Here is a 12,388-nt window from a genome sequence, read left to right as displayed (position 1 = left end):
ACTCTAAAACTCAGTTGCACAAGAGCAAAGAGGCATGGCAGTTTTAGAGTGTGCAGGTTTAAAAAGGGGATATGAAATAGATTCAACAGAGAGAATACAAAAAAACAAGTGTTCACGGGAAGAGCATGAGCAGGTTGTATTTTTCATACCTCTAGTTCTTTCTGAAGGCTATAAAAATGCAGAAGCCTGCAGTTTGGTTGTACAATTAAACGTCAAACAGCTGAGTGACTAGAGAGATGTAATTTAACTGTGAATAGATGTAATTAATAGATGTATAAATAGATATCTGTATTGATAGATGTAATTAATAGATGTAGTTTAACAGTGGCGGGGTGAGTGTTTAACACACAAATGGTTAATTCATATTGCTGGTAGAAGTGTCAGTACAAACACGACAAATGCTTCTTTTTGCACTCTGAGCAAAGACCACACATTTTTTGCCTTTCCTTTTCTCCAAGGCCAGTTGTGTGCATATTTCTAGAGCTTGCTTCAAATGTTGGGACAGTTTTCAAAATGCCACTGTTATGTCATGCTCACTGAGCTGAGATAACTGCTCAGTTATAAACCCTGATGAAATATGAAATAACCTACAAATCTTCTGGAGAAGCAAAATGTCCACAGATAAGAGAGTTGTGACGTATGTGCTTAGGGAATAAGTGAAGGACGTTCAACCTATCAAGGCTCTTCCATTAAAAAAAATAATAAAGGAGAAAAAAAAAAGGGGGGGGGGGGGGAGACACAAACGTGTTACAGGAACGCTGAAGCAGTACTGAAGCAGTTCTGCCCAGGACCAAGTGGGATCTACCCATGTTAGAGCATATAATGACTGAAGATAATATCTACGCTAGCCTTTCTTATTTATTTATTTTAATCAGGCATGCTATATCCTTCTGTTGAAACTCCTTCTTCTTCTAACAAGATGCTGTGAAACCAGAGCATACTTACCCTGATCCTGGGGTCATTGATGTCTGTGGTAAAGCTCCCTTTTAAGCCAGTGATGGGGGACAAGGCCCTCCTTTCTGCTCCAAGGCCACCTGGGACTTTGTAAGGCAATGCTTACACAGAAAGCATCAAGCAAATGTTAAGCCCCCAGAGTAGGATCTTTCTCTGCCAGTTCCTAAAGGAGCTTTGAAGATGCTCGTATTTTCTCTTATTTAAGCTCTTTATCTTTCTCTTTGCTGTATTTTTAATCAACAACTGAATCTATGCAACAGGCTGGTTCTGCTTTGGTCATAAAGCTGTACACCGTGGCTCTGTTTGGTTTCCCTCTTACTAATGTTTTCCTTTCAGTTACGCATTCAAAGGGAACGGGTATGTCTGCCTGCAAATTTCTTGTGAATCGAACCCCTTTACAATCCTGGCTCTTACCAGGCTGCCAACCTGTATGTTAAAAATGCTCAGAAAATCCAACATCTCTGTGTAATGCAAACATTTGTAGCAAAACCGTGCAAACTTCTAATAAGGAAAACCCACACCAGGGAATGGTGATCTGGTTAGCAATCTTAACCCAAAAATGCATTGCCAAAATGATACCAGATCTTTTTTAGTGTGTTTTCTCTTACTAGCAACATTATTTTCTATTTTTCCTTTTCACCTCCTTTTGGACACCTCCTTTTGGACACCAACACAATGGCTTGTAGCTTTGGACCTCTACATGGGTGGTGTCCTGGAGGCTCACTGAACTGAGTCTTTTCCTTGCTGGCTTGTATCTGCAAGTTCAGAAAGCAACTTGCTTTCTCAGCTTCTTAGGAAATAGACTGTACGTGCATTCGAGGGTCAGAATATTGTCTTTATTTTTAGAATTCATTGCTTCATTTTAAATAGGAATGGGAAGCACATTCAACACATTACAGCACTGGATGTTTGCAGCACCTTTTCAGAAACTGCCTGTTTTCCTTTTTCTGCTATTGCCTATTGAGTAATACTCAAAAATTCATGAGAAACTTTAGAGAAAATAGTCATTATTGCAATTCTGTTGATGCATTAGATGTGATTCTAACAATAGTTTAATACTGATACAACCCAAATGATCTTAGAGATGTTATTCATGATTATGGTACTATCCTACTTGAAGAATGATAGATTTCAAGTAAAAAATGTTGGCTATTTAATTGAGAAACTTAAGATGTCTGATCCATTTTTTGTCAGATTCTACCTGAACAGTATTTTCTCAGTCCTAATGTGTACCCATGTCATCTTTCTTTTTATATGTAGGAGAAGTTTCTTAAGTTTCAAGTTTTAAGCAATTTGTGATCAAGTTCCACACAAAGTAACTTCTTCCTATGCAGTGTCTGGCACCCACCCACACAGATATATTATTAAAGGGAAAGAAGAGGGAGAAGTACAAAAAAATGTTACATTTAAAATGAGAACTCTGAATTGCACAACAGCTGAGGCAAGTCACTTGCGACTGGAAGTGGGTAACTGTCCAGAGCATGCAATGTTGTCAGCTGTGCCCTGTCTTCAGAATAAAGTTTTTTACCTTACCATATTCATGAAACCTATTGGAAAGGTCATCTTTAAATAGGTATATATGTATTTTCCTTGTATCTTGCTTTAGTTTTTCTTTTCATGCCTGTACACACTTGTCCAGGGGATCTATCAAAGAGAACCAGTGGTGGGAATAAGAGTGAGGAATCATCTCAGCAATAATCCCTCTGAATAAAGGTTTCCACAGGACAGTCCAGATCATGTTATTTCTAGTCATCTCATCATTCTAGTTTTAGGTCTTACTTGTTTTTAATTCTAAAAATGAAAAATATTTTCTTCATAACAAGTAACTACGAATCTGACAAAATTATTTGTCAAGCTATTCACATTTTGTAATAAAAATGAAAAAGGAAAAGGAAAAGAAAGAAAAGAAGAAGAAAAAGAACAAAAAGAAGAAAGGAAAAAAAAAGAGAAAGCAGCAACAACAACAACAAAAAGAGGATGAAGCAAAAGAAGAAAAAGAAAAAAGAAAAGGAAAGAAAAAAAAAAACAAATATATCTCTGAGTCACAGACTATGTAGCTTGGCAGGTTTCCTATGGCATGATCCAGGATTCCTTGGCAAATGTTTCTTGGCTTTAGCTTTTCTAGTTTCTTCACCGTCACCTTGTTGCTCTTATTATACACACAGGCATACAAACTCCTAAACTTAATTACTACAACTTTTCCAACTTCAAAAATTCCCTGTGCCACTTTCATGCGCTGCTGCTATAATCTTTCCCCTTGTATTTTTCTTTCCACTATGTCAAATTACCATGGTCTTTCTTTTACCAGCTTCCACAGCTTGTCTCTCTAATGCCTTCAAAGCAGCAGCTACCTGTTCTGAAATTGCTGCTCTTCTTCCCAGCACTTGTTGCTGCCTTTTCAGCCTTACTTGCTCAAAAAGCAAGTTGTATCTCTCCCATCCATGATGCTCTTTTGATTTTAGGGAGTTTTTTTATGACTTCATTTGGTATATCTGGATTGTCAATATACAGACTTTTCACCATGAATATTGTACATGTTCAAGTCAGTAATCAAGAGATTATCCTTCTTGTTTTTCCGTGGTTGCAAGGATGGTGATCGGATTCCCAGCTGCTGTTTTCACCACACTAAGCTAATGGACTAGCAGACAGAATCCAGATAGATATTTTGGAAGTTATTTCTTACATATCTCGTTCTTACATATCTAGCCTTGGAGGCAATTGTATTGGCAAGAGTAGAATTGCCATAATAGCTCTGTAATGTTTTGGTTAGAAAAATAATTTCTTGACTGCTCTTTTCCCCTCCTCAATGCTGTTTTTCTTTACATGAGCTTTCTCCCACATATCCGTTTATTGCATTTTAATCACTCAGTATCAGAAATTGAAAAAGAGTTTCCAATCAGAATTTCACTAATTGGCTCAAAATGTCAGCCACTGACAAGAAACCTGCAGAACTATTTTCCTGTGCTTCGATGCATGTATTTTTATAGCTAGATTTTTATATTTTTTGCTTGTGGCTGCACTACAGAGTAGGCTAGAGCAGCATTTATCAACACCTTTAATTCCAATCCCTATGAAAATTCTAACTTTTCTTTCACTAAGTTACGGACTGTCTTTGTTTTGTGGACCACAGGCTGAAAGTAAAGCCTAGAAGTAATGTGGTCAGTTTACAGTTAAACCTCATTTATCTCTGGGGTGTCATTGCATTGTCATTGTATACAATACTTTTAGAACTGCTTTGGCATGTTAGCAGAGTTGCACCAGGGAGAATTTTTTCACAGAGACTTGCTTAGCAAATGTTTATATCTCAGTTTTTACTGAATAGCACAGACATGAAACACAGTGTCTATGAAATAAAGTACTCAACCTTTCAGGCACCCATCTCCAGTTCAGATAGATAGAATAATCAGTGAAAGGGAAAATCAGCATGAAACAACATGAACTGAGTATATTCCTTTGGAAGAGAGAAAAGAGCATAAAGTTGGTGAATGGTGAAATCTAATTTGCTCAGCTAAATATAAGTATGAGAGCCTTTCAGCCAAAGGATTAGTGGTGTAAGTCTTTCTAAACTATAAGCAGATGCTAACATGTTGAGGATTTGTGGGGTTTTACATTGCAACCTTATGTCATGATCCGTACTTTTATTTTTGAGTTATCACAGAATCACAGAATAGTCGAGTTTGGAAGGGACCTATTGGAGGCTATCTGGCCCAAACCCCTGCTCAAGCAGAGACAACTAGAGCAGGGTGCCCAGGCCCATGTCCAGGTGGCTTTTGAAGATCTCCAATGAGGAAGACTCCACAGCCTCTCTGAGCAACCCGTGCCAGGGTTTCATATTCTGCACAGTAAAGAAGTGCTTCCCAATGTTCAGGGGGAACCTCTTGTGTTTCAGCTTGTGCCCATTGCCTCTTGTCCTGTTGCTGGACACCATGAAAAAAAGCCTGGCTCTGTCCTCTTTAAACCCTCCCTTCAAGTATTTGTATACATTGGTGAGATCCCCCTGAGCCTCCTCCTCTCCAGGCTGCAGTCCCAGCTCTCCCAGCCTTTCCTCATAAGAGAGGTGCTCCAGCTGCTTCATCATCTTTGTGGTCCTTCACTGGACTCTCTCCAGTACTTCCTTGTCTCTCTTGTACTGGGGAGTCCAGAACTGGACCAAGCACTCCAACATCTCGTTAGTGCTGAACAGAAGTCAAGGATCTCCTCCCCTGACCTGCTTGCAACACTCCTCCTAGTGCAGCCCAGGAGTTACATCCTTCTTTGTGTTGGACTGTGATATAAAAAGGTAGATAGATTTATCCTCTGAAAACAGTCACAATGCAGACTCATAGCTAGTATCAATTTCATTGTGTAGGTGCACATCCATTCTGTACCTCGGGATCTTGTTCCACTATAGCTCCTAGCTCTCAAAAGGACATGCTCATTAACTCATTTATTTTATCAGGATAGGATAATATGATGTCTCCAAGTCATCTTCACAACTGTAGGCTAAGGGCACTCTGGTCCCAGATTAGAAATGAAAGGTTTTTTCCTCCAGTCAGCAGACAACTTCCTTTGAGAGGCACTGGATAAAGGTCTAGCTCCAAGGAACTAGAGAAGGACTGGTCAAATAAGATAGACACCTGCAGAGTCCCTGAAACATTTCCCTCCTCCCTTCTCCTTCTCTCCCCCCCACCCCCCCCCAAAAAAAAAAAAATCAGCAACCAACAAAAATAGGAACATATGGGATCATGACAGCATTTGAGACTTTTTGAACTAATAGGGAAATTAAATCTGCTTTTTGGTGCAGCGTAATTTTTTCTATCCCCTATTCTTCCTTGTTCAATTGTGGTTTTTTGTAATAGCAATGGAGCCCTCAGAGCATGGATTTTGAAGTAAGCAAAGTCAGGGAAAAGTCAAAGTCAGTTGAGAGGATCAAGGAACCACACAGAAGCTAAGTGTATTCTCGTGTATAGCCCTTTCCTCCACTGGAATATCTCCTCTTTCCTGAGACACACATACACAGGTTTTAGGAGTTCGTTGAAGTCAGAGGACAAACACAGTTTCTGTCACAGGAGACAGAGCCAGGTCCATGCCTTTCTCTAGTAATAAAGAAGGAATTCTACAAAATCAGTCTTTCAAAGCGTAACCAGTCCTACACAGATTATCATCACAGAGAGGAGAATATATCCCCAAGTAAGGACTTCTGGATTCAGCTTGCATAAATAAACCTCAGGGAGTGAGTGGGTGAGTGAGTCAAGTGAAAGACACAAAGAACAAAGGTGAGATTTTACATTTCTGTGGCTGCTGGGTATGCTCCCAGTTCAGTGGTACTGGGAGAGCTACCATCATCCACCTTTAAGAATAGCATTAAAAAATTATCAGCTTGAGGTGGAACTTCCAATACATGGTGTACTGGACTTGCAGTGCTGGCAACTCATTAATAAAGACTAACTAGCGCCAAAATGTGAGATGAGCTCTTCATACAGCTGCTGATTAAGTGGATCTACTTCCCCAATCATCCATCCAATATTCCAATTGAACTGCCAGCCAAAATTCATGAGGCAAATTTCATTACATTAGTGGTGCCTAGCCTAGAGTTGGCATTCTGCTGTAGTCATGATGGTGGGATGGATAGGAGTCTGAAAGATGAATTAATAATGCTTCATTATGATGAAATATCAAGGTATGTTGGAAGGTCGCCTTGTGTTGTATAATTATATATTCAAAAGAATTTAAATTCCTTCTTCAGCACTCAGTGAATCTGAGACAGCAGCAGCGATGGGAAAAACCTCTCTTAAAAATCCCAAGAATCATACTTGTTTTGGCATGACACTGCCTAAGGTGATTTGCGAACAAAGCTGACTTTGCCAAGCTTTCACATTAACACAAGGTTCAGCATACATTTTAAAACATTAAATCTGCTTTCCATTTGCATGGATAGGATTATCTGATTGTGTACATTTTGTTAGTTTAAAAGGCCCCAATATTCTAATGCTACAGCCAAAATGAATTTCTCAGTAACTTTTCTTCTGAGTAACAAAGACTGTATGTTCATAATTTTAAGAAGTCATTCAAAAAACTTCTAAGGTTGTCATATTGTCTGACTTTGGAAGATACGGAGTGTACCTGCTGCCACAAACAATACCTGGATTATAGCTACTGACCATCCTGAAAATCAGGCTCAAAACTGACAACAGAAGTAGATGCCCATATCCGAATGAAGTTTCTTTTTTCTTTTTTTTTTTTTTTTTTTTTGTAGAAGTCAGTATTGCCAAGTACCTCGAGGCTTATAAAGTACACAAGCCTCTGAGTTGAAACAGTCTTGTCAAAGAGGCTGCTGTTAGTAAATATCCTGTATATCTGAGAAGCAGTGTCTGCCATTATTTATCATTTATTCAGTCATAATAAATAAAGCCCTTGAACAGGCTACCACATTTTAGCCCATCAGTTTAAAGCTGATGTCATATGGTTTCAAATTGGTCTTGATGAAATTGTCCTCTCAGTGTCCCTGCCCGAGGCAGCTTGCAGTATAAGTTGATAGGACATGACCTGGATGGCAACAAACATGGAGGCAAAATGCATGTTTAGTTCATCAACATGTGTTCCAGTTATTGCTTTGCTCTTTTTCTTGGTGGCACAGATTTCTGCAGACATTATTATGTCTAGCTGAGACCTGTCACTCTTCGCTGGATCTGCTTGGTATATTTGGTGTTGACCCACAGATAAGCAGTGACATGGAGCTCTACTGTCCGTATGAGAGTTGCAAGACATATGACGACCATTTCTCATAATTGACGCATGGTTGGCAACAGGAGACCCAAATCATACAGCTGCTCCTGCATGTGGGCAATGAGAGGGGAAGGACCATATCCAAGTACTTCTTGTTGTCCCAGTGTAGATGAGAGAGGTCTTCTTTTGTAAAGTGTAAGATCTCTGGTTATCACAGCCTTTAAGGACCTTTTTCAGAAAGAAGAAAAGGAGTATGCAGAGAGAGGCAGGAGAATTGACCTTTCTTCAGAATCAAAGCCTGAGAATGAAAACATGGGCATGTGCATTGTCTGTCAAGTCCTCATGGCTCCATTGACTAGTTTGGGAAACTGTAACCGTAATTTACAGCTTGTGCTGTACTCCAAAAGAGAGGTGTAGCCTGACTAGCAGTTGACCCAAGTTAATATTTCAGTTTGCAGCACGTCTGGATTGCATTTCTTGGAGTAATCTACCGTGTCTGACCACATCTTGTTGAATGAAAACGGTACATAGCATCTGGGGCCTGTTCTTCACAGGTGTCCTTAGTCTTGACTGGATCCTTAATCAGCTACCAGTAATCTGCTGGAATCTCTTGGGAATTTAGACATAAAATTGCACTGTTCATTACATCTTACTGTACTCCAGGTAAACAAAGCAATACAACCATACAAATCTGAATTTCCTATTTTAGGCACTATGGGGTGATCGTATTTTGTAAATTACAAGAGTAAAGATATTTTAAATTGCACTTTGAGAAGAAGACGTGTGTACCACTCTCTGAAAGCATTTTTAGTCACTGTGTTTTCTGAAAACTTTTGGAGATTCCACCTATTAATTTGTGTCTTTCCTGAATATATCTTTATTTATGCAGCAGAAGTATTCCTCTCCTTCAAGGTAAATTATGTATCACTTCACACTCCATTCTTTACAGACCTTCATAATTGCATTGTCATTTATTTGACCCTTTAAACATAGGAGTGCATTTTTGATATACAAAGAATTTAATTTTGAATTTATACCATAATAATACATCCTTAATTTTATTATATTTTAATGAATTGCATGACATTCATTCTGTTTTTGTCTCTTGAAACAGCTGTTTAAGTATGTTCATTATAATCAAAAATATTTTGTTAATGATATAATTCAAAGGATAGTATTAGGTGAGAAAAGTTATTTCATTCACATTAAAGGACACAAATTCTCAAAAGTAGCGTATTCAAAGATATGTTTCATCTGCCCTGTTTTTTTATCAATTTTAGTAGGAACTTAAAGGTGCACTTACAGACTGGATAAAACATGAAGGCAAAAGAAGTGAGGTCTCCGAAAAATAACATTTTCACCCTACGATGGCACCTCTCAATGGCAAATATAAATTTACATTAATTAAAGCATCGTATCCTAAAAATATTTCTTTTTTCTTTCAGACCACTCTTCCGTGGAAATTCAGATGTTGATCAACTAGGAAAAATCTTTGAGTAAGTAATATCTAGTTGCATTATGTCAATATCTGTTTAATATTGAAACACTGTGAGGTTTTTGACATGTTTTTAATGCAATAATGTGTCTAGAACAAAGTATTCCTAGGACATATTTCCTATTGCTACCCTATGCAACCTGATATTTCCGTGCATTCTGTGTTAGAGTGAGAGGAGGAAGCAACATGGAATATAGTTCTGCAGAACTAACAGCCATCAGCAGGAAGTTACAAGAAACTTCTGTTCTGGGCTTTTTAAATCTCTTAAACATATTGTGCATATACTATTCATGACTTTTCCCAAAGTTAGATTCAAGAGATTCTCTTCACTTATAACTAAAAAATATAGAGTTTTCATTTTTTCAGTAATTTCTTTGTAGATTTCAGAAAACATTAGAAACCTATAAGACTGTAATTAAACTGAAATGCTGAAGATGTTTACCAACAGCTTCTTCATAGAAAAGCCTTCTGTGCATAAGAAATAAGAAAGTAGCTATTAAAAATATTGAATAGCCTATTAAAATGTTTACCAGTCCAGATAACTGTGAGAACACAAGGAATATCAGCATACAATATGTTTTGTTGGAATTAACTAATTGGCTTTATTTTAAAACCATTTTAAAATTCTAGGAGTTTGTGTTTTTCTTCTTCAGATACATAGAATATGTTGAGGAGGTGGAGAGGCTATGAAGTCTCTGATGTTTAAGAGAGATTAACTCTCTTCAAAAATATGTTCTTATTAAAAAAAAATAATGAAATGACTGATATTACCAATATGATAATTAAGTAGGAATATATCTTTCTTTTTCTCATAAAAGCTCTTCAGACCAAGGAATGGCTCTGAATTTATAAGAACTGTGTAAATTTAAGATCCGATGTACATGGCACGTCATCAGGAAATCAGACCCATCTACAGCTGGTCCCATGCTACAGAATGAGTGCTCATTTGCCTGAGTACCTCTGTCTTCCCTTTTATATGGAGGGGCTGCAGGGATCTAGGGATCTGCATGAAAGCAGAAACAGATAGGGGGAGAGAGAAAAAAGGTTGAAACATTACTCTTTTAAACATATTTCAGAGACAAGATAGTAAAATTTCTAGGGATAAGAGCTTAATTGGAATAAATAATGAATTTCTTTGTTTAGCCATGTTTACAGTTCGCAAATCATAACAGATTTGTTTCTAAGGATTTTCATTATTTAATATGAGGTTCCTAAATTGCAGGTCTTGATTTCACACAGTTGACTTCCTTTTCCTGCATACCATACCAGTGTATGTGACTCACTTGCGTGGTTAATTTGTCATGCGCTGAATAGCTCTTCCTCCACAATCCAGAAAAATCAGTCCTTAAAGTTTACTTTTTCTTCTTCTGCCAAAGCTACTCTTTTAGTCCTACAAAATTCTGCTTTATTAAATGAAGACAGTTTTCATACATGCAACATATTTTTAATAATAATAACAATAATAATAAAGACATAGCTGTGGTTTATTTAAAGGATTTTGATTTGTTTATTACACTTAAGGGGAAAAATCCAAATTAATTGGGATAGGATTAAATGCATAGCTGGTAGCAGCAACCTCCGATGGGATCTTTTCATCCCTAGGGGGCGAGATTACCTGTGCAGAAAAGAATTCATCAAGAAAAGAAAATGCTGTGCTAATTTTAGAATAAATTCCTTATTACACGTTTACTTAAAGAGAAAGTTTGCTTTTGTTTCTTTTTGTGCAGTTCTCCTTAAATAGTTCAAAAGTCTCTTGCTTGGGTTTGGGGGCGAGGGGGGGTATGCTAAATAGTGTTTATTTTGTGTTTTCACAGCTGGAGAACCCCCTACAGTTAGGCATAGTTCTTCTTGTAGGAGGATTGTTTCTTTCTACAGTAGTGAGTCATTCTCCAGACTAATTTGGACAGAAAGTAGTTTCAGGATTTTCATGCATGCTGGACTGATATATTCTTTCAGATAATCGGGCTGTGGTCTACCTTTGTTTTACATGTGCGTTCTGATCTGCGTCAGGTAAAATTCCACTGCGTTTGAGGGTAAATCCCTAGGAGGTGGCCCAAAACAATTTCCTGCTTTTCCAGGACACCGTCAGCGTGTGGGATGTCCTCACAGATTTCAGGGTAAATGCCGCAATGGTGTGAGCAGACTTGTCTCTCATTGTGATCAATGGGAGCGGAAAGTACTCAGCATTTCTCAAGACCAGGCCTGAACCTTTGGCAGGAGGTGAAACTCATCCAAGATACTCCCAAACTTAGTCACTGAAATGGTAGTGCTACCAGACCAGAGTGAGGGCATCTACTCAGACATTCATTATTAAGAGTTTTGAACACTACGTGAGTGTGTAACTAAAAATATCTTTCCTTTCCACTGTTGGTCTTCTCCACCCTACCTGTCTGACAGGCTGCCTCCTCGTTTCTTTTTGTTAGTTTTGCCTGCGCCTGTGCTTATTCTGCCCTCTTCATGCTCTCTCATGCAAACATTAAAAAAATGGGACTAACCAAACACATTTGAATGGCAGGCTAAATGTCACGGTTATTTAAAAAATTTAACTCCCCCATCCTCTTATGGTGCTATTTGTGTTACATTTAATACAGGTTCAGATCCTTGAACAGCTAATCACATAACTTTAACCACTGTGGCCAAGGGCATTGCCCCATACTCCTGACATATCTGTGGTTGTAAAAGATAAAATAAAAAAATTAAGTTTTCATACAGTTTTAACTCATGTTTTCCCAAGAGCTGTGATGTTTTCTGATGTAGTAAAATGAAATTGTCCTGAGATTTTAATTGCTTTGCCCTTCTAGTCATGCTGTGTTGTGTTTTTTTTAGCTGAGCCAAATTACAATCTAAAACCCATGTAGATAGAGGTGTAGTAATTCCACCAAGTTCAGTGAGGTAACCTACGACTTACATCAAAGTTTTTGACGCTAGGCTTCACCCAGTCTTACCAACCTCAGTAAGAGAAAGGTCAATGCTGCTCCCTAGTGGCGTTGGGCTTAGTGCAGACCCAAGTATTTATGTTCCTTCTCCTCTTACCCTGTCAGCATTTCAATTAAAATATCTCAGCTTTACAGGCTGTAAAAATTGATTTTCCATAAAATCTGACAAGTATTGTGTGGTCTTTTCTAGAATTTACATCAGAAATTGGCATTTCACCACTGCAAACGTTAACATCAAACTAAAACATGAAATGTGTGTGACATGATCCAACGTTAGAGGTTTACCTACTATTTCATT

General features: G+C 38.1%; 1 protein-coding gene across 2 annotated transcripts in view; it reads left to right on the top strand.

Moving 5' to 3' along the window:
- The window catches only part of CDK6 (cyclin dependent kinase 6), a 141,901-nt gene that overhangs the window by 112,352 nt on the left and 17,161 nt on the right, over positions 1-12,388 (top strand). For both annotated transcript variants that reach the window (XM_040549584.1, XM_040549585.1), the window contains exon 6: positions 9,105-9,155. In XM_040549584.1, the coding sequence (XP_040405518.1) occupies positions 9,105-9,155 (51 nt within the window). The remainder of the gene's footprint in view (positions 1-9,104; positions 9,156-12,388) is intronic.

The sequence above is a fragment of the Cygnus olor genome, chromosome 2, assembly GCF_009769625.2.
Source record: "Cygnus olor isolate bCygOlo1 chromosome 2, bCygOlo1.pri.v2, whole genome shotgun sequence".
Lineage (NCBI taxonomy): Eukaryota > Metazoa > Chordata > Aves > Anseriformes > Anatidae > Cygnus > Cygnus olor.
Note: the sequence above shows the minus strand (reverse complement) of the source record. Positions and strands in the feature narration are given on the sequence as shown.